The 24,169-nt window shown below is 38.9% G+C and overlaps 1 protein-coding gene across 2 annotated transcripts in view; it reads right to left on the bottom strand.

Annotated features, from left to right (window-relative positions):
* LOC128595905 (zinc finger protein 420-like) overlaps positions 1 to 23,391 on the bottom strand; it is a 30,376-nt gene extending 6,985 nt beyond the window's left edge. Inside the window, exons 1-3 of one of the 2 annotated variants that reach the window (XM_053605064.1) lie at positions 23,276 to 23,391; positions 7,668 to 7,741; positions 5,595 to 5,721 (exon numbers count right to left, since the gene is read on the bottom strand). In XM_053605064.1, coding sequence (XP_053461039.1) covers positions 5,595 to 5,721; positions 7,668 to 7,676 — 136 coding nt within the window. In that variant the 5' untranslated portion in view covers positions 7,677 to 7,741; positions 23,276 to 23,391. Of the gene's footprint in view, positions 1 to 5,594; positions 5,722 to 7,667; positions 7,742 to 23,157; positions 23,248 to 23,275 lie in introns of those variants that run through there. The other variant, XM_053605065.1, reaches the window with a different exon arrangement.
* Between the last annotated feature and the right edge of the window lie 778 nt (positions 23,392 to 24,169).

Raw genomic sequence — 24,169 nt, 5'->3', positions numbered from 1 at the left:
CAGTTTTTGGCTGGGGCCGGGTTTGAACCCACCACCTCTGGTATATGGGGCCACCTCCCTACTCCTTTGAGCCACAGGCACCACCCAGACCCACTTTAACTTAACTAAGATATTCCATATGGTTTTTTTAAGAAGGCATGTAAAGATATCACGAAATCAACTAAGCTTGTATCTTAATTGTTTAAAGAATCTAAGAGACAAGGCCTTGTACTCACAAAAGAGCATAGTTTACAAATAAATCCCTTAACAAAAAATGGAACTATTCAAAACTTAAAGTTCAGGGGAAAGGAAAAATAAATAAAATCCACCTAACCTCAAAGGAAAATCAAAGAACATTTAGCCACAGGCAACATCATACATAATAGGAACCTCTGAAATCTGAAAGACAGGATGCCCACTTTCATCACTTCTGTTCAATACTATACTGGAAGTCTTAGTCACAGCAATTCAGCCAGAGATAGAAATAAAGGGCATTCAAACTGGAAAGGAAGAAGTCAAACTGTCTGTTTGCATGATTTATATATAGAAAATCTTATGGTCTGCCAAAACCATATAGAATAAATAAATTCAGTCAAGTAGCAAGACATAAAATCAACATACAAAAATCAGTAGTGTTTCTATATGCCACAAACTATCTGAAAATGAAAATAGCAATGGCTATCAATTGCTATCAAAATACCAATGATATTTTCCATAGAAATACAAAAAAAATTCTAAAATCTGTCCCCAATACTACTCAAAGCAGTATTCAGCAAAAGAACAATGCTACAGACATATTACCTGACTTTAAAATAGACTCTAAAGCAATAATAACCAAAACAGGACGGTACTAGCATAAAGCCAAGCACATTGACTAACCCATGTAACAGAATAGAGAATCTAGAAATGAATCCACATGTTTTCAACAAAGCCAACTGATTTTCAACAGGGAGGCCAAGAACACACCCTGGGGGAAAGGATACCCTCTTCAGTAAATGGTGCTAGGAAAAATAAACGTCCATCTGCAGATGAATAAAACTAGATCCCTCTCTCTCCACCTAACAAGTCAATTCAGAATGGATTAAACACATAAATGTAAAACCTTAAAGTATAAACTATAAGAAGAAATATAGGGGAAACCTTCCATGGCATTAGTCTAGGCAAGAGTTTTTTGAATAGGTCCTTAAAGTACAACAGTACAACAAATTCAAAAATAGACGAATGAGATTAAATCAAGCTAAAAACTTGCACAGCAAAGGAAAGCAGAGTGTCCGCAAAAGAAGAAAAAACAGAAAAGGAGAAAATATTCATAAACTATGCATCTGAGAAGGGGTTCATATCCAGCATATATAAGAAACTCAACTGAATAGCAAAAAATAAAAATATTAAAATTAAAAATCAGTTAAAATATCTGAAAAGATATTTCTTAAGACACACAAAGGGCCAACAGGTGAATGAAAAAATGGTCAACGACACCAGTTATCAAGAACATGCCAATCATAACTGCCATGTGATATTACCTTACCACTGCTAGAATGGCTATTAAAAAAAGAAAAAAATAGGCTCAGCACCTGTAGCATAGTGGTTATGGCACCAGCTACATATACCAAAGCTGACAGGTTTGAACCCAGCCCGGGCCTTCTAAACAATGACAATTGCAACAAAAAATAGCTGGGTGTTGTGGCAAGCAACTATAGTCCCAGCTACTTGGGAGGCTGAGGCAAAAGAATGGCTTAAGCCCAAGAGTTTGAGGTTGCTGTGAGCTGTGACACAATACCACTCTACTGAGGGTGACATAATGAAACTCTGTCTCAAAAAAAAAAAGAAATAAGACAAATAAATGCTGGCAAGGATATGGAGAAAGGGGAACTCACACTCTGTTGATGGGAATGTAAATTTGTAAAGTCATTATAGAAAACAGTATGGAGGTTCCTCAAAAAGTTAAAAATAGGACTGTGACATGATCAAACAATTTCACTACTGGGCACATATCCAAAGGAAATGAAATCAGTGTGTCAAAAATATATTTGCACTTTCAAGTTTATTGCATCACTATTCACAATAAGCCACAATATGGAATCTAAGTGTCCATCACCAGATAAAGGGATTTTTAAAACATGGTATATATGCACAATGGAATATTTAGCCATAAAAATGAACAGAATTTTGTCATTCTGACAACCTGGATGAATGCAGAGGAATATTACGTTAAGTGAAGTAAGTCAAGAACAAGATAAATACCTATGTCAAACCTAAAAAAACTGATCTCATAGAAGTAGAGAGTAGAATAGTGGTTACCAAAGGTGGAGGGCATGAGGAGAGATAGGTCAATGGGTACGAAGTTACAATTAGGAGGAATAAATTCTGGTGTTCTACTACATAACAGGATGCCTCTAGTCAACCAAAATGTAATGCACACTTTAAAATAGCAAAGAGAAGATTCTGAATGTTCTAACCACAAAAAAATGACAAGTGTTTGAGGTGATGGATGTGCTGATGACCCTGATTTGATCATTACACAATGTATATACGTACTGAAGCATCACTAAATACAATCACTGTGTCAATTAAAAACAAAACTTAAAAGTGCTTATAAGAAAAAACTACATATAACTCAATAGTAAAGTAGAACAGATGAAAAAAATTAAAAACCACTCATGATTTTATCTGAGTATACACCAGTAATTACATACAAATTTTACATCTGAGTTAAATGTTTAACTGACGGTCATTTCTATCTGTTGGGTCATTGTATCTATTGAATCTAACGGTCAAGGCAATGGAGACCAACTACTGACAGTATTACCGGCAAGATAATCCAAACCACTAAAAAATATATCATTTCAACCATATGTAAGTATTGTTGAACATAAAAAAAGATGAAAACATACTCAAGTCATTTTGCAAAGTTAAATTAACCCATATAACAAAACTAGACAAAGAGACCTCAGGAAAACTAAGCCAATCTCATCAACAAACATAGGTAAAATATTAGGAATACAGAAAATACTACCTGTGTATTTAAGGAGTCATGATTACATTTTGCTTTATGCCACAAATGCAACAATAGTTCAACATCACAACACCTATTTTTCCACATAAAGAATTTAAGCAGTAAGAGAGAATTACTTCAAGAAATGCAAAGAAAACAAATTTTAATATACTTTAAGACCCTTAATTGAAAAGAGCCAGAATGGCTCTTCCTTAAGCTAATTAAGGTATTTACCAGATGCCTACGAATATGTTTAATAAACATTAGAAGCACTGACAGTAAAATTTCAAAAATGATAAGGCTTATGTTCAAATTGTGCTAAAAGTCCTACTGAATAAGGGTTTTTTCCAAAAGGTCCAAATAGAAAAGTGATAACACATTGTACGTAGACAGCAAAATTGTCTACTTAGAAATACAATATTATGCACTGAAAAAATATTAGTTGTATAATTAGTTGTAGGTTATTATCAATTTACAGAAATCAATACTTGTTCATATAAACTTATATCAGTATTAAGTATAAAGAAAATGTTACACAATATTCCTATCCATAATGTAAACAAAATTTATGAAGTACTGAGGAAATTGCTTAAGAAATGTGTAAGACTCCCTAAGAAAAAACAATGAAAACTATAGAAAAACGGATTTAGAATGTTCAAAAATAGGAGGATACAATATTGTTAATATGTAAATGGTGCATCAGATACTGTGAAAATCACCAGGATTGCTGGATAAAATATGACAATGTCTTTTTAAAAGTATATCAAGTTTAAGGGCCAGGTGTGGTGGCTCACGCCTGTAATCTCAGAACTTGGAAGGCCGAGGTGGGTGGATTGACTGAGCTCACAGATTGGAGATCAGCCTGAGCCAGAGCGAAATCCCGTATCTAAAAATAGCCGGGCATTGTGGCAGGCACCTGTAGTCCCACCTACTCAGGAGGCTGAGGCAAGAGAATTGCTTAAGCCTAAAAGTTAGAGGTTGCTGTGAGCTATAACACCACGACACATCTCTAAAAATAGCCAGGCGTTGTGGTGGGCACCTGTACTCCCAGCTACTCAGGAGGCTAAGGCAAGAGAATTGTTTGAGCCCAAGAGTTTGAGGTTGCGGTGAGCTATAACACCATGGCACTCTACTGAGGGTAACAAAGTAAGGATCTGTCTCGGAAAAAAAAAAAAAAAAAAAGACCAACAGGGAAAGGAAGAAGCAAGGCTTCAGTGGAATTCCTTAGGGAGACCATCTTGAAAAGCCCTTGCTTTCCTTCTCAAGTGATAGCCTTTTTACACATACAACTTAGGTCCTGTTGGGGGAGCATACCAATCAATGACTTCCTACAGCTTTCAGAAAAAACAGAGTCTAGAGATAGAAAGACAATTATTTTCCAGTGATGTGAGGCACACAGGGAATAAAGTGATCATTGAAATGGGATGATCACTCATTAAAGTTTTAACTTATATAGATTCCATCCCTTATTAAAATACTATAAGAAAAAACTATAGCTCAGTGGGTAGGGTGCTGGCCACATACACCAAGCCTGGCGGGTTCAAACGAGGCCCGGGCCAGCTAAAACAACAATAACAACTGCAACAACAATAAAAAATAGCCAGGCATTGTGGCAGGTACCAGTAGTCCCAGCTACTTGAGAGGCTGAGGTAAGAGAATCGCTTAAGCCAGTGGTTCTCAATCTTCCTAATGCCATGGGCCTTTAATACAGTTCCTGTGGGTCGTGACCCACAGGTTGAGAACCACTGGCTTAAGCCCAAGAGTTTAAGGTTGTTGTGAGCTGTGACACCATAGCATTCTACCCAGGGTGACAGCTTGAGACTTTGTCTCAAAAAAGAAAGAAAGAAAAGAAGAAAAACCCAATAATTTCTTAGACAGTCACAGATTCACCTGCAGCTATTTTCAAATAAAAGACGATTCTAGCATATTCATTCAATGTATAAATCTCAATATATAATATTAACTACCAAGTATATATATACAGGGTGGCCATTAAGTTCATGTGCAATTTAAATAGTAACACATGAACTCTATGGCATCCCTATGTAAGAGAACATGTTTGCTGTAAGTAAAGGATTGTGAAATGTACTGATCCACTGTATTGACTATACAAATGACAAAATCTCTTCTACTCAGAAAAAAACCTACATTTCTGCACCTATTTTTAAAATTTGTAACTATGAATTATTTAGTGGGGGGGGGTCTAAGTTATTTAGGTCTCCTTTAGCAGATCTAAACTGTAACATTAGATACCTTCTCTTTTCTGACAATATTAGGGTCTATGAATTCTTTAGTGCTCCTTTAGCAGATCTAAACTATAACATTAGATGCCCTCTCTTTTCTGACAATATTCTGAGTGTCCCAGAATTCAAACCTCATCCCTTGATCATTAAGAAAGATAGCAGGAAGACAGGTATTCTAAGGCAGAGTTAAGTCTTTTGGAAGGATAGAGAATTATGATAAAGGTATCCTATGAAACTATCATCTACTTCTAGTAATTTCAAACCATTCCTTTGAGAAGAAGAAATTCATTTAATTACTTGTAAAGCAACCTTGAAATAACAGCAGAGATAGCAGCCATGCCAAAGGTAGATCCTAGAATATGAAGAGCAGATAACTTTACCTAGGGACACGAAGTTATTATAGTTCTCCAACATGACATCTCTATATAAATCCCTTTGAGCTGAATCCAGGTATTCCCACTCTTCCTGAGAGAAGTCAATGGCAACATCCTTGAACATCACTGATCTCTGAAACAACAAACACAATATCAGTTGTGGAAATAAAAACAATATTATTTCAATGGAGGGGGAGAGGATGGGGAGCAACATATATCAAACAGTTTGAGGCTTGGCGCCCGTAGCTCAGTGGCGCCTGAAGCCATATGCACAGGGGCTGGTGAGTTCAAACCTGGCCTGGGCCTGCTGAACAACAATGACAACAATAACAAAAAAACAGTTGGGTGTTGTGGTGGGCATCTGTAGTCCCAGCTATTGGGAGACTGAGGCAAGAGAATCACTAAGCCAGTGGTTCTCAACCTTCCTAATGCCGCAATGTATTTTCATTGTTACAAAGAGGTTGCAACCCACAGGTTGAGAACCGCTGAGTAAGCCCAAGAGTTTGAGGTTGCTATGAGCTGTGACACCACCGCACTCTACCAAGGGCAACATAGTGAGACTCTGTCTCAAAAACAACAACAACAAAAAAAAAAAACAGTCTTGGAATTACCAACATGTTCCTGATTATTCCATTTGCCGCCCCAGTTAAAAGAAATAGCATATCCAAGCATCCTGTACAGTACAGTATATATGTTGTCTACAATACTCTTTCAATAAATGTTTCTCTTCTCTATTTAAGGAATAAGAAAGGCTCGGCGCTGGTAGCTCAGTGGCTAGGGTGCCAGTCACATACATTGGAGTTGGCAGGTTCAAATCCAGTCTGGGCCAGCCAAACAATGACAACTACAACCAAAAAAAATAGCCAGTTGGGTGTTGTGGTGGGTGCCTGTAGTCCCAGCTACAGGGAGGCTGAGGCAAGAGAATCGCTTAAGCCCAAGAGTTTGAGGTTCCTGTAAACTGTGACGCCACAGTATTCTACCTAGGGTGACATAGTGAGACTCTGTCTCAAATATATATATATATATAAAATAAAGGAATAAGAAAAATAATTGGGGAACATTTTCTGTACAATCTTATAAAATATTTGTATAAACTTAAAAAATTTATTGAACCCTAGATTCCTCATATCAGAGTATCATATTACATCATAAGCATTTTCCTTGTCACCAATAATTTAGTGAATATTTTTCTAGGCTACAGAATAGCTCCATATAATGAACACATATTTGACTTAATGCTCATATTCAGCCACTTTAAGTTATATAAAAACGTCATAGATATTTCTTAGATCTCAGAGTTGTGATTCTCAACAACTCATGAAAGTGAATGATGATTTTTCTTGTTGCTAGTCATCACTTGTAAATGTAACTTCCTCATTCTAAGCAGTAGAAAGGTGGAAAAGATAATCCAAATTCACACATTCAAGATGAGCACATAATGCTGAATCTCAAATGGTCCATATCTTGGTATTTTATCAATCATGCATTGCAGGGAAAGATCCCTGATCTTTCTCTGTTCAGTCTCTAACCATGCTCCTAATCTTCAAAGCTCATACAGAACATACTGAGAATAAACCCAGTCAAGACCACCTCCTATCTTGTCAAAGGGGAAACTTATATCTAAACATTTTTGATGTGTGGTGCCATTTACCATCCTTCCCTATCTTAAAACATCAGGGAATAGCCGGGCGTTGTGGTGGGCGCCTGTAGTCCCATCTACCTGGGAGGCTGAGGCAAGAGAATCACTTAAGCCCAAGGGTTTGAGGTTGCTGTGAGCTGTGATGGCACAGCACTCTACCAAAGGTGACATAGTGAGACTCTGTCTCAAAAAAAAAAAAAAAAGCAATTAGGGGAATCTGCTTTTATTACATCAGTGTCCATAGTGAAAGATGCTAAACAAATTGTTAAGTGAGCATATGAATGCAGGTTAGATTAGAAAGACACTTTTAAGGAAGACATTGGGATAAAATGGGCAGTACATTTCTGAGTGGAGTCAGTTAGGAAGGAAGATTAAGGAAGAACACACACACACACAAACACACAGCCTATAAAAAAGGTCACACAGAAATAGCAATTCACCTGAGCCATGATTTTTAGAACTGCAAGAAATAATTCAGTCCTCTTCTGGGTTCCTATCTAGAGAGATGCAGAATCTGGAGAAGGTGGACATGGGGAGAAAACAGAAGCATGAGATCAGGGATTTTTGCACAATCACAAATAATTAAGGTAAAATTATCGTTAATTACTTTCTTTCTTCTTTCTCTTCTCCCAACCCAAAACACACACTAAGGGGAATAGATATAGGTGGTGGTTCTTTTTTTAAATTTCAGGTTAATGTGAGGGTACAAACAACTAGGTTATAATATTTGCACATTACATAGGATTCCTGTTGTAGTTATGTCCCTCACCCAAAAGGTGTGCCAATACCCTTACATTCTGTCCACTGAGTGGGAGCACACGAATCCCCTCCCCCCAACATCAATTGAATTGAGTTTTCCCCCTATGTGGACAAGTATTAGATTGTCTACTGGCTTCATATTAATCCACTGACAACACTTGATATTTGCTTTTCCATTTTTGTGATACTTTACTAAGAAGAATGTGTTTTAACTCTATCCAGGTTAATACAAAAGATGTAAAGTCACCATCTTATTATGACTGAATAGTATTCCATGTTATACACATACCACAGTTTGTTAATCCATTACTGGACTGGTGGGCATTTAGGTTACTTCCACATCTTGGAAATTATAAACTGAACTGCAATAAAAAATCTAGTGCAAATGTTCTTATGATAAAATGATTTTTTTTTCTTTTGGATAGATGCCTAGTAATGGGATTGCAGGATCAAATCAGGTGGTGTTTCTTATCCTAGTCAAACTCAATACTTTCTATATACAAAAAGAAATTAAACTCATAGGTAATATGATACATCTATATATAGTATATAAAAAAATGGAGATAATGAACAACTTAATATATATTAATGATCATAGACAATTACATTAGAAGGCACAAATAATGAAATGCTTATGCTTACAACCATTTATAAAACAACCATATTTAACTAAATGTTGACACCTTTTATTTACATTTCACATTTTGAAATAAAGGCTACATATATTTGTGTGTTTGTGCTCATGTAAATGTTAGAATAAACAGAAATTCATTATCTATGAATATAAGTATTTACTATTGGCAAGTCAAATATTGCAATCAGCACTGCCATCAGTACCATGACTTTCTGAAATGGTTAAAAATACATTTGTAGGCTAGGCGTGGTGGCTGACACCTGTAATTCTAGCACTCTGGGAGTCCAAGTCAGGAGTTCAGGAGTTTATAACCAGTATGAGCAAGAGTAAAACTCCATCTCTACTAAAAATAGAAAAACTAGCCAGGCATTGTGGCAGGTACCTGTAGTCCCAGCTACTTCAGATGCTGAGGCAAGATCATCACTTGAGCCCAGGAGTTTGAGGTTGCTGTGAGCTAAGATGATGCCACAATACTTTACCTAAGGTGATGGAGTAAGACTTTTTTCATAAATAAAAATGAAAACATAAAAAATAAAAAATATATACATCAGTAGATTTCTTAAAGTAGAATTCTTTACTCAATGTAGCCATAGTTGAATTCCTGGAATGTATGTATTAATAAAACCATCCAATAATAGGAAAATAGATGTATTCAGCAATTTGAAATTATCATGCAAAAAAATGCTTCATGTGAGAGGTTGTAGACCCAGACAATTATAAACACAGTTTTTTACAGGTATGGTCATTATTTTGCAAGGTACAGATATTTCTTTGTTATGCACTGATGGGCAACTAGATCAGAAACTGGCAAACTATTGTCCACCAATTATTCTGGAAAATGAAGTTTCATTGGAACACATCTATACTCATCTATACTGTCTCTTGCTACTTTCACACTATAGTAGCAGAGATGAATAGCTGGAACAGAGACCATATGGCCTATCAAGCCCAAAATATTTACTGTCTAGCCCTTTATAAAAAAAAAAAATTGGGGTAACCTCTAATCTAGATCCATGGCTTCAGTTCTTCGAAAGCCAGAAGCCTTTAGCTTTAACCCAGTCACTTTCACATTCAAAAGTATCCAGATGTGTTTCCACAATATACTCTAGCCTATATATCAATGTTCCCAACCATGGCAGGGCTTGAATTAAATTATATTAATAATAGTCTAACCATTCCAATAGAAAGGCAGCATTAAGACATTATAAAAAAGTAAGTTCCAACTATATGCTCTCTATAAGAAACACACTTTAAATACAAAGACATGTATTGGTTAAAAGTAAATTGGTAATGGGACGGCAACTATGGCTCAAAGGAGTAGGGTGTTGGCCCCATATGCCGGAGAGGGCGGGTTCAAACCCAGCCCCAGCCAAAAACTGCAAAAAAAAAAAAAGTAAAATGGTAAGCAAAATATACCATAAAAATACTAACCGTAAGAAAGCTTGTGCACCTATATTTATATGAGACAAAACAGACTTCAAACTACAGAAAAATTAATATGACAAATAGAGGATCAAGTCATCAAGAAGACAGCAATCCAAAATATGAACAGATTTAAGCTTCAAAATATACGAAGCAAAAACTAATAGAACTAAAAAAAATAAGAGAGAGAAAGCAAAGAGTCTGAAATTTTAACAATCTTGTGCTCATTTATTTATTTATTTATTTATTTATTTTGAGAAAAGGTCTCATTATGTTGCCCTTGGTAGAGTGCTATGGAGTCACAGCTCACAGCAACTTGGGTTTAAGTGATTCTCTTGCTTCAGTCTCCCAAGTAGCTGGGATTACAGGCACCTGCCACAACACCTGGCTACTTTTTTGTTGCAGTTGTCATTGTAGTTTAGCAGGTCCAGGCTGGGCTCGAACCCTCCAGCTCTGGTGTATGTGGCTGGCGCCATAACCACTGTGCACCAGGTGCCAAGCCTGCTCAGCAATTTTTTTTTTCAATTTTGTTTTTTGTTTCTTTGAGACACAGTCTCATTCTGTCACCCTGGTTTGAGTACCATGGCATCATAGCTCACAGCAAGTTCAAACTCTTCTGCTCATGTGATCCTCTTGCCTCAGCGTCCCAAGTAGCTGGGATTACAAGCACTCGCCACAATGCCCAGCTAGTTATTAAATTGTTTTAGTAGAGACAGGCTCTCGCTCTTGCTCCAACAGTTCTCAAACTCCTGAACTCAGGCGATCCAACCCCCTCGGGCCTCCCACGTGCTAGGATTATAGGTATGAGCTACTGTGCCTGGCATTTTTACAGATATACATCAAAATATTTATTAATGAAATTATAGGGGGCTGGGAAGATGGCTGACTGGTAGCAACCCTCGGCAGAGGCTCCTGAGCAGAGGAAGAAAAACTGGATGGAATCGGACTCTATAAGGCCAAAGGTGGGGAGCTGAGCTAAGAAAGAAGTTCAGCAAGCTGTAACTCCAAGGAAGAGCATTCAAGAAACCAAATTTCAGGTATAAAGCCTATCGACTAGAGGACAGGAGACCCCTCCTCCAAGCAGGAGGCTGCCACAGGCTATCTGTGAACAAGCAGGGAACAAAAGACCTGTCATTTTACCTCGCTGGAGAGAACCATTAAACTCCAGGTCTCTTTCTCTAGGAAGGTCCCACTTATGCACCTAGACACCACCCTGCCAGGCATAAAATTGAACAGATATGGGTGGCGCCTGTGGCTCAAGGAGTAGGGAGCTGGTCCCATATGCCGTAGGTGGCGGGTTCAAACCCAGGCCAAAAACCACCAAAAAAAAAAAAAAATTGAACAGATATTTTCCCCCAAAAGTCCAGACTCCCACTCCACCCTTCCCCCATCACATGGTGGTCTGAAGTTCTGCCCCCTGCAGAGTACAGAATGCTTGGTCTTGTCCTGAGAGAACTGGGCACAGTATGGACTACCAACAATCAGGACGGAATCTGTGACTAATGGGGAAAAAAGAGGGTGTAGGAAGAAAGGGACACTCGGCGGGAGGAGGAGCAGTCCCCTGATTATGACTATGCCCGGCCAGTGTTAGTGTTGACCCTTGGTTTGGGCTGTGTCTAGTGGGATGGGGTGCAGAACCCCCGGCTATGATGGCACCCACAGTGGGAGAGTGGTTGCCCCATGTGGACTGAGTTCAGCAAGCAGGGCTGGTCCCCAGCCCCTGCTGGGCTTGCAAGCAGAGGCTTGCTAGGCATGGACTGAGACCTGAGAGCAAGGGCGTAGTCCCCTGATTCCAACAGAACCCTCGAGCAGTGGTTTCCTGGGTGTGAACCAAGCCTAAGGGCTAGGGCATGGTCCCCTGTCTCCAGTGGGGCTGGTGAGCAGAGGCTTACCAGGTGAGGACTGAGACCTGCGGGCAGGGTGTGGGACCCTGACTCCAACAGAACCTGTGAACAGCGGCTTGCCAGGCAGTGGACTGAGACTGGCAGGCAGGGGAGTGGTCCCCTAACTCCTACTGGTGGCAAGCATAGGCTAGCTGGATGTGGACTGAGACCAGTGGGCAGGAGTGTGGATCCCTGGCTCCAATTGAACCCCTCTCTGCTGAGCAGGTTTTGCACTGCCTGAGACAATTTAATTGGAATCTGTGTCTGGGGCTGTCCACTTAGGGACATTCAGAGTTTGACCTTAGAAGTTGTGTAGGAGAAAGAAACTGAAGGGTGGAGGCTGGGCACCACAGCTGTTTGTATCTCTTCACAGTTGAGATTTAAACCTAATACTGTGGCTTCTTAGGATAGGGTAGAGGTTGGCTAATATCAAAACAGAGATAGCTTGCGCTATCTCACCAAGTAGGTCCTCAAAGTCTCCAGCCAAAACTCTGAAAGGGGCCTTTGTAAGGCTGTAGGAGATAACCCACAATTACAAAGCCTAGTGCTTTGGTAAGGGGCTATTTCTACTACCAGGGAACCCCAATTCAATGTCACCCTACCAATTCTTATAACTAAACAGTGGAAAATAAACATGGTACAGACCCAACAGAAGAACTCTGGCAACATGAATAACCAGAGACTAGATCAATAGATCTCCCCCAGGAAATGACAAAGGAGCTACAACTGAAGATGCCAGGCATAGACAAATGGCAGCAATGTCAGAAATCGAATTCAGAATATGGATTACAAATAAGATAAATAGAATGGAAGAAAAGATAGAAATAGAAATCCAAAGTGTAGTTCTAAAGTTGTCTCAAGAAATTAATGAATTCAAAGCCCAAGTCACCAAAGATATGGACACAATTAGAAAAGAGATAGCAGAACTCAAGGAAATGAAAAAGTTAGTTGAGGAACTCCAAAATACAGTAGAATCCCTCAGTGATAGAGTTGATCTCTGAAACTGAAGACAAAGCTTTTAAACATTCCCAAACACTCAAAGAGGCAGACAAATGGAGAGCAAAAACTGATCATTCCCCGAGAGAGTTGTGGGATCACTCCAAAAGATCAAATATTCGTCATGTAGGAATTCCTGAAGGAGAGGAGGATGGTCCTAAAGGTACAGATGCTCTACACCAAGAGATTTTGGAGAATTTCCCAAGCATTGAAAGAGATACAGAACTTCAGATAGTAGATTCAGAACCCCAACAAGACTCAATCCAAATAAAGCATCTCCTAGACACATTGTGATTAACTTTTCCAAGGTTAAGACAAAGGAGAAAATTCTGCAAGCAGCCAGACATAAGAAAAACATCACCTACAAAGGGAGAAATATCAGAATGACTGCAGATCTCTCAGCCGAAATGTTTCAAGCCTGAAGAAGATGGTCATCTACCTTCAGTCTCCTAAAACAAAACAACTTCCAGCCCAGGATCCTGTATCCAGCTAAACTGAGTTTCATTTGTGATGGAGAAATCAAATACTTTAATGACATAGACATGTTGAAGAAATTAGCCATAACTAAACCAGCTTTCCAGGATATTCTCAGACCCATCCCCTACAACAATCAGCACAATGCTCTACCTCCAAAGTAAACTCATCCAGAAAATTTTGAACAAAACCCAACTTCCACAGTGGTAAAAGGATTAAAAACGTCCACTGGACATCTGAAAATCATGACACCCAAAACACAACCAGGCTTATCAATTCTCTCAATGTGAATGGTTTAAATTCTCCTCTAAAGAGGCAGAGGCTGGCTGACTGGATACATAAACTCAGACTGGATATCTGCTGTATACAAGAATCTTACTATACCTTAAGGGATAAAAATATACTTAGGGTAAAAGGATAGAGTTGTTTAATACAGGCAAATGGAAACCAAAAAAAAGCAGGGATTGCAATTTTAGTAGCAGATACAATTGGTTTTAAACCAACAAAGATAAAGAAAGATAAGGAAGGTCACCACATATTTGTCAAGGGAAATACCCAACAAGAAGAGACTTCAATAATTAACATTTATGCACCCTACCAGAATGCTCCTCAATTCATAAAGTAGACCCTAATGGATATGAACAACTTGATATCTTCCTGCACTATAATAGTTGGAGATTTTAACACCCCTTTGACAGTTATGGATAGATTCTCCAAGAAGAAACTAAACAACAACAACAAAAAAATTAGACTTAAACCTGACCCTAGAACAAATGGACTTCACAGACCTTTACAGGACATTTCACCCTAATAAAATTGAATATACATTGTTCTCATCAGCCCATGGATCATCCTCCAAAATAGATCATATCCTAGGACACAAGTCTATTCTCAGCAAAATTTAAAGTATAGAAATTATTCTTTGTATCTTCTCACACCACCATGGAATAAAAGTTGAACTCAATAGCAACAGGAGTCCTCGTACTCAAACAAAGTCATAGAACTAAATAATCTTAGGCTGAATGATAGCTGGGTGAAAGACGAGATTAAGAAGGAAATCACCAAATTTTTGGAGCAAAATGATAATGAAGACGAAAATTATCAAAACCTGTGGGATACTGCAAAGGGAGTGCTAAGAGGGAAGTTTATAGCTTTGGTAGCCTTCATCAAGAAAACAGAAAGAGAGGAAGCCAACAACTTAATGGATCATCTCAAGCAACTGGAAAAGGGAGAACAATCCAACCCCAAACACAGCAGAAGAAAAGAAATAACCAATATTAGGGCAGAATTAAATGAAACTGAGAACAAAAGAATCACTCAGAAGATCAACGAAACAAAAGGTTGGTTTTTTGAAAAGATTAACAAAATGGATAAACCTTTGGCCAACCTAACCAGAAATAGTAAACTAAAATCTCTAATATCATTTATTAGAAACAATAAAGGAGAAATAACAGACACTTCAGAAATTCAAAAAATCCTCAATGATTACTACAAAAATCTCTATTCCCAGAAAAATGAAAATCTGAAGGAAATGGACCAATATCTGGAAGCATACCACCTTCCTAGACTCAACCAGAAAGAATTACAAATCTTGAATAGACCTGTATCAATCACTGAAACAGAATCAACAATACGAAATCTCCCAAAAAAGAATAATCTGGGACCAGATGGCTTGACATTCGAATTCTATCAAACCTTTCAAGAGGAACTAGTACCTATATTATACAACCTTTTCCAAAGCACAGAAAAAGAAGGAATACTTCCCAACACATTCTATGAAGCAAATATCACCCTGATACCCAAATCAGGAAAGGATCCAACAAAGAAAGAAAATTATAGACCAATATCATTAATGAGTATTGATGCAAAAATATTCAGTAAGATTTTAGCAAACAGAATTCAACAACACATCAAAAAAATTATACACCATGATCAAGTTGGTTTTATACCAGCATTACAGGGTTGGTTCAACATATGCAAACCTATAAATAGAATACATCATATCAATAAAATAAAAAACAAAGACCATATGATTCTCTCAATTGACGCAGAAAAAGCCTTTGATAACATCCAGTATCCTTTCATGATCAGAACACTTAAGAAAATAAGCATAGAAGGGACATTTCTTAAACTAATAGAGGCCATCTACAGCAAACCCACAGCCAATATCATATTAAATGGTGTAAAATTGAAAACATTTGCTCTCTCTCTCCTCTTCTCTCTTTCTCTATTTCTCTCAGTCTCTCCTCTCTCCCCCTCTCCTGCTCTCCCTTTCCTCTCTCTCTCCTTCTTGGTGCTGCTCTGCAGCATCCCTCCCTTGCCAATAAAAACCTTTCATACAAAAAAAAAAAATTGAAAACATTTCCACTCAAATCAGTAACGAGGCAAGGATGCCCACTGTCTCCTCTGCTATTCAACATAGTAATGGAAGTCTCAGTTATCACAATCAGGCAAGAGAAGGTGATGAAGGGTATCCAAATAGGGTCAGAGGAGATCAAACCTCACTCTTCGCTGATGGTATGATCTTATATCTAGAAAATCTCAGGAACTTAAATTCAAAACTCTTAGAAGTGATCAAGGAATACAGCAGCATCTCTGGATACAAAATCAATACTTCCAAGTCAATAGCTTTTTTATATGCAAATAATAGTCAAGCTGAAAAAACAATCAAGGACTCTATTCTTTTTACAATAGTGCAAAAGAAGATGAAATATGTGGGAATTTACCTAACAAAGGATGTGAAAGATCTCTATAAAGAGAACTATGAAACTCTGAGAAAAGAAATAGCTGAAGATGTTAACAAATGGAAAAATATACCATGCTCATGGCTGGGAAGAATCAACATTGTTAAAATGTCCATACTACCCAAGGCAATCTACAGATTTAATGCAATCCCTATTAAAGCACCGTTGTCATACTTTAAAGAACTTGAAAAAAATAGTACTTCATTTTATATGGAATCAGAAAAAAACCTCGAATAGCAAATACATTACTCAAAAATAAGAACAAATCAGGAGATCTCACATTACCAGACTTCAGGCTATACTATAAATCTATAGTGAACAAAAAAGCATGGTACTGGCACAAAAACAGAGCAGTAGATTTATGGAACAGAATACAGAACCAAGAGATGAACCCAGGTACTTATCATCATTTGATCTTTGACAAGCCTATCAAAAATATTCAGTGGGGGAAAGACTCCCTATTTAACAAATGGTGCTGGGTGAACTGGATGGTGAACTGGATGGCAACTTGTGGAAGACTGAAACTGGACCCCCACCTTTCACCATTAACAAAAATTGATTCTCACTGGATAAAAGATGACACTTAAGACATAAAACTATAAAAATACTAGCAGAGAGTGCGGGGAAAACATTTGAAGAAATTGGCCTGGGAGAATATTTTATGAGGAGGACACCTTGGCAATGGAAGCAACACAAAAAATACATTACTGGGATCTGACCAAACTAAAAAGCTGTCGCACAGCCAAGAGCACAGTAAGTAAAGCAAACAGATAACCTTCAGAATGGGAGAAGATTTTTGCAGGTTATGCTTCCAACAAAGGTCTGATAACTAGAGTCTACAGAGAACTCACTAATCAATAAGAAAAGAACAAATAACCCCATTTCTATGTGGGCAAGAGACTTGAACAGAAACTTCTCTGATGAAGACAGACGCATGGCCTAAAAACACATAAAAAAATGCTCATCATCCTCAATCAGAGAAATGCAAATCAAAATCACTTTGAGATATCATCTAACTCCAGTAAGATTACCTATATTACAAAATACCAAAACTACAGATGTTGGCATGGATGCAGAGAGAAGGGAATGTTTCTACACTGCTGGTGGGAATGCACTCTAATACAACCTTTTTGGAAAGAAGTTTGGAAAACACTCAAGGAACTAAAAGTAGACCTACCATTCGATCCTGCAATTCCTCTACTAGGTATATACCAGAAGCTCAAAAATTATTTTACAACAAAGACATTTACACCAGAATGTTTACTGCAGCCCAAATCATAATAGCCAAGACATGGAAACAGCCCAAGTACCCATCGACCCATGAACAGATTAACAAATTGTGGTATATGTACAACATGGAATACTATGCAGCCATAAAAAGATGAAGACTTCACATCTTTTATGGTTACCTGGATAGAGCTGGAACATATTCTTCTTAGTAAAGTATCTCAAGATTGGAAGAAAAAGTATTCAATGTACTCAATACTACTATGAAATCAATATATAATCATATGAGACCATATGACCTACACACTCATATGAATGACAAAACATAACTATAGTCCAGAAAGTAGAAGGGAAGAGGAGAAAGAGAGGAGAGGAAGGGGCTATGGGAGGAGGGAGGGTATTCGGGGGGACTTCACCTAATGTGCATGATGCAATGGTACATTTCAAAACTATTAAGAAATGAGTATAATTGTGATGGATGTGTTACTTAGTTCAATGTAAGCGTTTCACATTGTATATCATAGTAGCACCCTGAGCCCCATAAATGCATCAATGTACAAAGTTATGATTTAATAAAAAATAATAATAATAAAAAGAAATTATATACTTGGAAACTTATTTCAGGATGATATATTTGTTTTCTACGAGTGGAGGGATGGGAGGTGCAGGAAGCAATGGAGCTCTAGATGGAATATGTTTAGATATAAATTGATATGTGTTGAAGTTGAGCAATCAGTAGGGCATATGAGGATATGTCATCTATACACTCTACTTTTGTGTATGTTTTAAAATTTTCCATAATAATAAGTTTAGAAACAATGTTTTGAAGGGTCAATTCCACATATGAACAGTGATTCATTCCAAAGAATGGTTTTCCTGTAATTGTTATTTTCTCCAGTGTGTCTTTTTCCCCCACATTTTTCAAATTGTGCCAACAAACATGTACTATTTGGTATCAGAAAACAAAGAGAGAACAAATTCCTGAAATTCTAAACAGGAACATGTAATAATTAAAAAAAGGATTCTCACTATATTTGGAGGAAAAACAAATATTAAATAGTAAAATCTCTTGGCTCAGCATGTGTAGCTCAATGGTGAGGGCACCGACCACATACACCAGGCATCCTCAAACTTTTTAAACAGGGGGCCAGTTCACTGTCCCTCAGACCGTTGGAAGTCTGAACTATAGTTAAAGCCAGGCGCTGTGGCAGGTGCCTGTAGTCCTAGCTACTTGGGAGGCTGAGGCAAGAGAACTGCTTAAGCCAAAGAGTTTAAGGTTGCTGGGAGCAGGGATGCCATGGCACTCTACCGAGGGAAATGCAGTGATACTCTGTCTCAAATAAATAAACAGTATAATCTCTGGAGAAAAATGAGGAGGTATGCAATTTTACTATTGCTCAAGGGGTTTTAATTCATGTAGAATTTATGGAAAATGAATTAAAATAAAATAAAAGTAAGCCATTTCTACAAATTTGCCCCAAAGATAAACTTTCACAAATAGAGACCACATACAGTAATTTATTGCTGCACTATGTAATAGCAAAATATTGGGAAAAAACAAATACCCACCTATTGGAGACTTGTTAAACAGACTACCCTGTTTCCCTGAAAATAAGACATCCTCCGACAATAAGACCTACTTACAGGAAAGATAAGACGTCCCCTGAAAATAAGACCTAGTGCATCTTTGGGAGCACACCTTAAAATAAGACACTGTCTTATTTTCGGGGAAACAGGGTATTACACTCACACAGTAGAATGTACAGCTACAAAAAATGAATGAGGATCTCTGTAGATTCCTACAGAGTGATCTCCAGGATATATGAGATGTGTGAAATCAAAAAAAGAAGGCACAGAACAATTTACATAGAATGCTTCCTTCTAACTAAGAATGGAGAGAATATGCCAGGTGTGGTCCCACACATCTGTAGTTCCAACTACTCAGAGGCTAAGGCAAGAGGATCGCTTGAGTCCAGGAGTTTGCCTGGCACTCTACCCTGGGAAAAAGAGTGCGGACCTCATTGTAAAAAACAAAAAAAAAAATGGAGAGAATAAAAGTAGCATACATATGCATACACATATGCATACACAAATCCTTACATAAACATATAAGTATAGTACTTCAAAGAAAAAATTGAAGGAAAAGCAAAGAGAAGTACAGATACTTATCTACAGAGGGAAGAAGGGAGCAGGGTGGAGGGGACGGGAATGGACACTTTTCCAAATTCATTCTGTTCTACAGCTTTGATTTTGGACATAATCATTTGGTAAATGTGTTACATAATTTTAAAAACATTAAATCAAAATGAAAGGTAAAGCATAATTAAATGTGGAAAGCAAGACGAAAACAAATGATCCTAGCTGTGTCTTGCTTAACACATCTGAAGAGTGTTGTTTTACTGTATTGAAAACCCAGTCATGTGATCATAGATTAAATATTACTGGGCTATTGCCTATTAAACTCCAATAGTTTTGATAGTTTTTGATAGTTTTTTTGTACTCAGATGACTGATATTGTAATTTTCAAACTCCTTTGTCAATTTCTAAAAGAATGAAAGAAAAAATGGAACAGATGGGACATATTTAAAACAAATGGCAAATGGCATTTGAACCAAACCATATCAATAATCCCACTACATCATGGATTCTCAATCTGTGGGTTGCGACTGCTTTGGGGTCAAATGACCCTTTCACAGGGGTTGCCTAAATACATCCTGCATATCAGATATTACATTTCAATTCATAACAGTAGCAAAATTACAGTTATGAAGTAGCAATGAAAATAATTTTATGGTTGGGGGTAACCACAACATATGGAACTGTATTAAAGGGTGGTGGCATTAGGAAGGATGAGAACCACTGCATTACATGTAAATGGTATAAATAGTCCAAGAAAAAGTGGAAACTACCAAGTGGGATAAAAACATAAACCTTAATTATATGCTACCTACAAGAAATGCACTTGAAATGCCAAAAGACAATAGGTTAAAAGTAGAAGGATTTTTAAAAGATGCACACTAATCAAAAGAAAGCTGGAGTAGCTACATGAAATATCAGCAAAACACATGTTGAGAGCATTGACTACTACCAAAGATAAGACTATTTCCTAATAGTAAAAGGGGGTCAATTCACCCATAGGACATAAAATCCAAAACACAGCTTCAAAATACACCAAGAAGAAAGTGATGAAAACTACAAGGAGAAAGAGAGAAATCCAGCAAACATAAAACCAGTACAGGCATAGAAGATTTAAACAACACTATCAACCTACCTAATCTAGTTGACATTTACAGAACATTCCACTCAACCACAGCAAAATACACTCTTTAAAGTGCACACGGAAAATTTACTAAGATGCATCCAGAAAATAAATTTTAATTAATTTAAAAGGATTCCAGTCATACAAACTGTATTCTAGAAACACAATGGAATGAAATTAGAATCAGTGAAAAGGGGCCGGGTGTGGCTGCTCACACCTGTAATCCCAGCACTCTGGGAGGCCAAAGTGGGTGGATTATCTGAGCTCACAGGTTCGAGACCAGCCTGAGCCAGAGTGAAACCTCATTTCTAAAAATAACCAGGCGTTGTGGCTGGGTGCCTGTAGTCCCAGCTACTCCAGAGGCTGAGACAACACAATTACTTGAGCCCAAGAGTTTGAGGTTCCTGTGAGCTATGACACCAACGCACTCTACCAGGGGAAACAAAGCAAGACTGTCTCAAAAAAAAAGAAAGAAAGAAAGAAAAAGAAAACAAAAGAAAAAGAAATCAAGGAAAACAGATCATTGGAAGATCACCAAAATATCCAGTAAGTCAAAGAAGAAAACAAAAGGCAAATTAGAAAGAATCTTGAACTGAAGGCAGAGTAAATTTGGAACAAGATTGGAAAGTAACAATTTTTGAGATGGGCATGTGATAGTTCATTACGTTTTTGTGTACATTTGAAAATTGTAATACACAGCTAAAAAAAAATTAAACAAACCAGAATGCTGTTGTCATAAATAACACAATAGAATTCTCTTTTTAAAATCCATGACTCTTAAACCTATCCTTCCTATTGGGATCATCCATCACAGGTAACTGCACATTTTCCTTTCTCCCAATCCGCAAAATATTGCCTTGCCCCTCCATCAATTGAGAAGATCAGGTGGGAAATTTCAAAAAGAAAACAAAAATTCCTACATCCTGAAAAGGCAAAGGCATTTCAGGAAACACACACCTCAAACTTTGCTACTGAGCGTGTAATAACAGCCTTTCTTTTCTCCTCTAGGAGCTACTCTCAGAAAAAGAAAATGAAATAAGATACTAGGCCTTTCCTGAGGAACAGTCTTAAGTTAGAACATATATCCTTTTCTGTACTCTTTTTTTTTTTGAGACAGAGTCTCACTATGGTGTCCTCAGTAAAGGGCTGTGGCATCACAGCTAATGGCAACCTCAAACTCTTGGGCTTAAGCGATTCTCTTGCCTCAGCCTCCAGAGTAGCTGGGACTACAGGAGCCTGCCACAATGTCCCGCTATTTTTTGGTTGTAGTTGTCATTGCTGTTTGGCAGGCCCAGGCTGGAGTCGAACCTGACAGCCCTGGTGAATGTGGCTGGAGCCCAGCTGCTGAGCTACAGGCACTTAGCCCTTTGCTGTACTCCTATAACCTACTCCTTACTTAATATAAAAATTCAGAAGGAAACTATAACAGTCCTGCACCTCTGTATCAGAAAGAAGGGCCAAGATCACAGCTATTTGAGGCTAGAATTTATTTCTTGATTCAAAGCTGTCCACTGGAGACACAACCATGCATTCCAGTGCTACAGGTTCTGAACTGTGTGGCTGGCTCCTGAAGCACCCACTTTGGAATTACTTCCACTCCTGGAATCCCACCCCATTTCCAGTGTCTTGTCTGGAATGTACCATCAGCCCTAGAATTCTCATCTCAAGACCAGGTCTGTGGCTTGGATATAACTACTATTCTTCACTCAGGGGCTCCAATTTCTGACTTCCGGCCTGCCTGTCACTTCCCTGGACCCAATCCCCTTAAGAATACCAGAGGCAGGTGAGAGGACATCAGGAGGCAGCAGTGAACTTACAACTACAATTCCCAAAGAAGACGGATGCAGAAATGAAGCAACACAGGTCTGTATCAATGGGTAACTACTGTGGTCAAAACAGAAGTCAAGTCCTTAAATCGTCCAAGAAGCCCAAAGCCACATGGGACTCATGATCCACTGGCAGACTCAGCCCCAGAATGAACCCCGGAAATATCAAAATGAAATTTTACTTCTGTGCCCCAATAACTCCCATCAGGTCACAGTGTATAAAACGTACAAACGAGCACACAACGTCACACACAATCACATCTCCACAGTCACACAGCCGGAGTCACAATCTGTAAGTTATGGTACATTGTTAGTCTTAAACAAAATCCAACCACAAGGCATAGTATCATATCAAAAAACTCCCTTCCACAGCAGCACTTCTATCCTCTTTACAGTCATGAAAACGGTGCACACAACCCTACAGTCACACACGTGGCATACACCAGGATAGTCACTCAACCAAGTACCAGGTCAGGGAAACACGAGGTCACAAACATTGTGTCACGACAGTATCCTGGATCTCAAATTCACAGGCAAACACCAGTCACATTTTACAAGGAAATATGCAACCTCAAAGTGACACAAACACATCCAAACACCCCGTCACAACAAACACTTCACAGTCACAAGCGGTACATACACAATCACACAGTCATAAAGTATATGTCTAATCAGGTAAGCACACAGTTACAAATAACTCGCTCACCACAGTTGCCAATACCAAGACGGCTGCACCACGCGCGCAAAGCGGAAGATACAGCCGCACACAGAATTCCAGAGACGCTTCGTCCGTACATTTCCGCCCTGGCACTCCCGACACTCACCTCAACAGAGGTGTAGATCAGGGTCCAAGACCTGGAGCCCGATTTCCAAGGCCAGTTCCAAGGTCCACAGCCCAGTAGAGGTAGAGCCAAGATCCTCTACCGAAGATGCCTCTTCCGACTCCCCAAATGGCGTAAAGAAACGGAAATTGAGCCGTGTTCCGTTAGCGGTGCTTCTGGGAAATGTAGTCCACTCCCGGAAGTCCGTGGCGGTGCGGTCGGACGCCGGGCTACTTCTCCTCTCATCCTCCTCCGGGTTCGTGGCTTGACGTCTGGGACCCGCTAGTTCCCACCGCGGCGCCCCGGAGATTTCTGGGCGCGAGCCGCGGCGCTCCGTGCGCAGGCGTCGGGCGCTTAGTTGGGGAGGTTGGGGTCTGAGACAGCGAGAGCGGAGCGCGCCCAGTGTCTCCCCAGGAACGCGGGGATAGGACCCGCGGGCCGGGCAGGTGCAGAGGAGGAGCCGGAGCTGGTGCGGGAATCAGCTGAAACCTGGGATTTGCTTGGGGCCCTCTGCGTGTGTTGCAGGGGGAGGGGAGAGGAGCTGTGGATGTCCGGCGGACTGCGAGTCTTTCAGTTGCTGGGTGTATGGATGTATTTCCGCCTGTGTGTGAGTGTTCGTGCTGTTAGGTGTGAGGTGATTTGTACCTGAAGCTGAGTGGATATGGGATTTCTTAAGTGTGTGGGATTGTCTGACTAAGAGCTCTTTGCTGTTGTGTTTTCTTTGGGAAAGGTATTTGTATGTGTATCTTGTTTTTGTGTCCCTGGCTGAGTAACTGGTGATGATTTGTTATAAATGTGCTTTTCTTCTGCTTGTATTTCAGAGTGTTTATAGGGTTCGTTGAGCAAAGCAGCGTGTGTGATCGGGTGTGACAGTGAAAATATGAGGGTCAAGTTATT

The sequence above is a fragment of the Nycticebus coucang genome, chromosome 10, assembly GCF_027406575.1.
Source record: "Nycticebus coucang isolate mNycCou1 chromosome 10, mNycCou1.pri, whole genome shotgun sequence".
Taxonomy (NCBI): Eukaryota; Metazoa; Chordata; class Mammalia; order Primates; family Lorisidae; genus Nycticebus; species Nycticebus coucang.
This window is presented reverse-complemented; position numbering and strand designations above follow the sequence as displayed.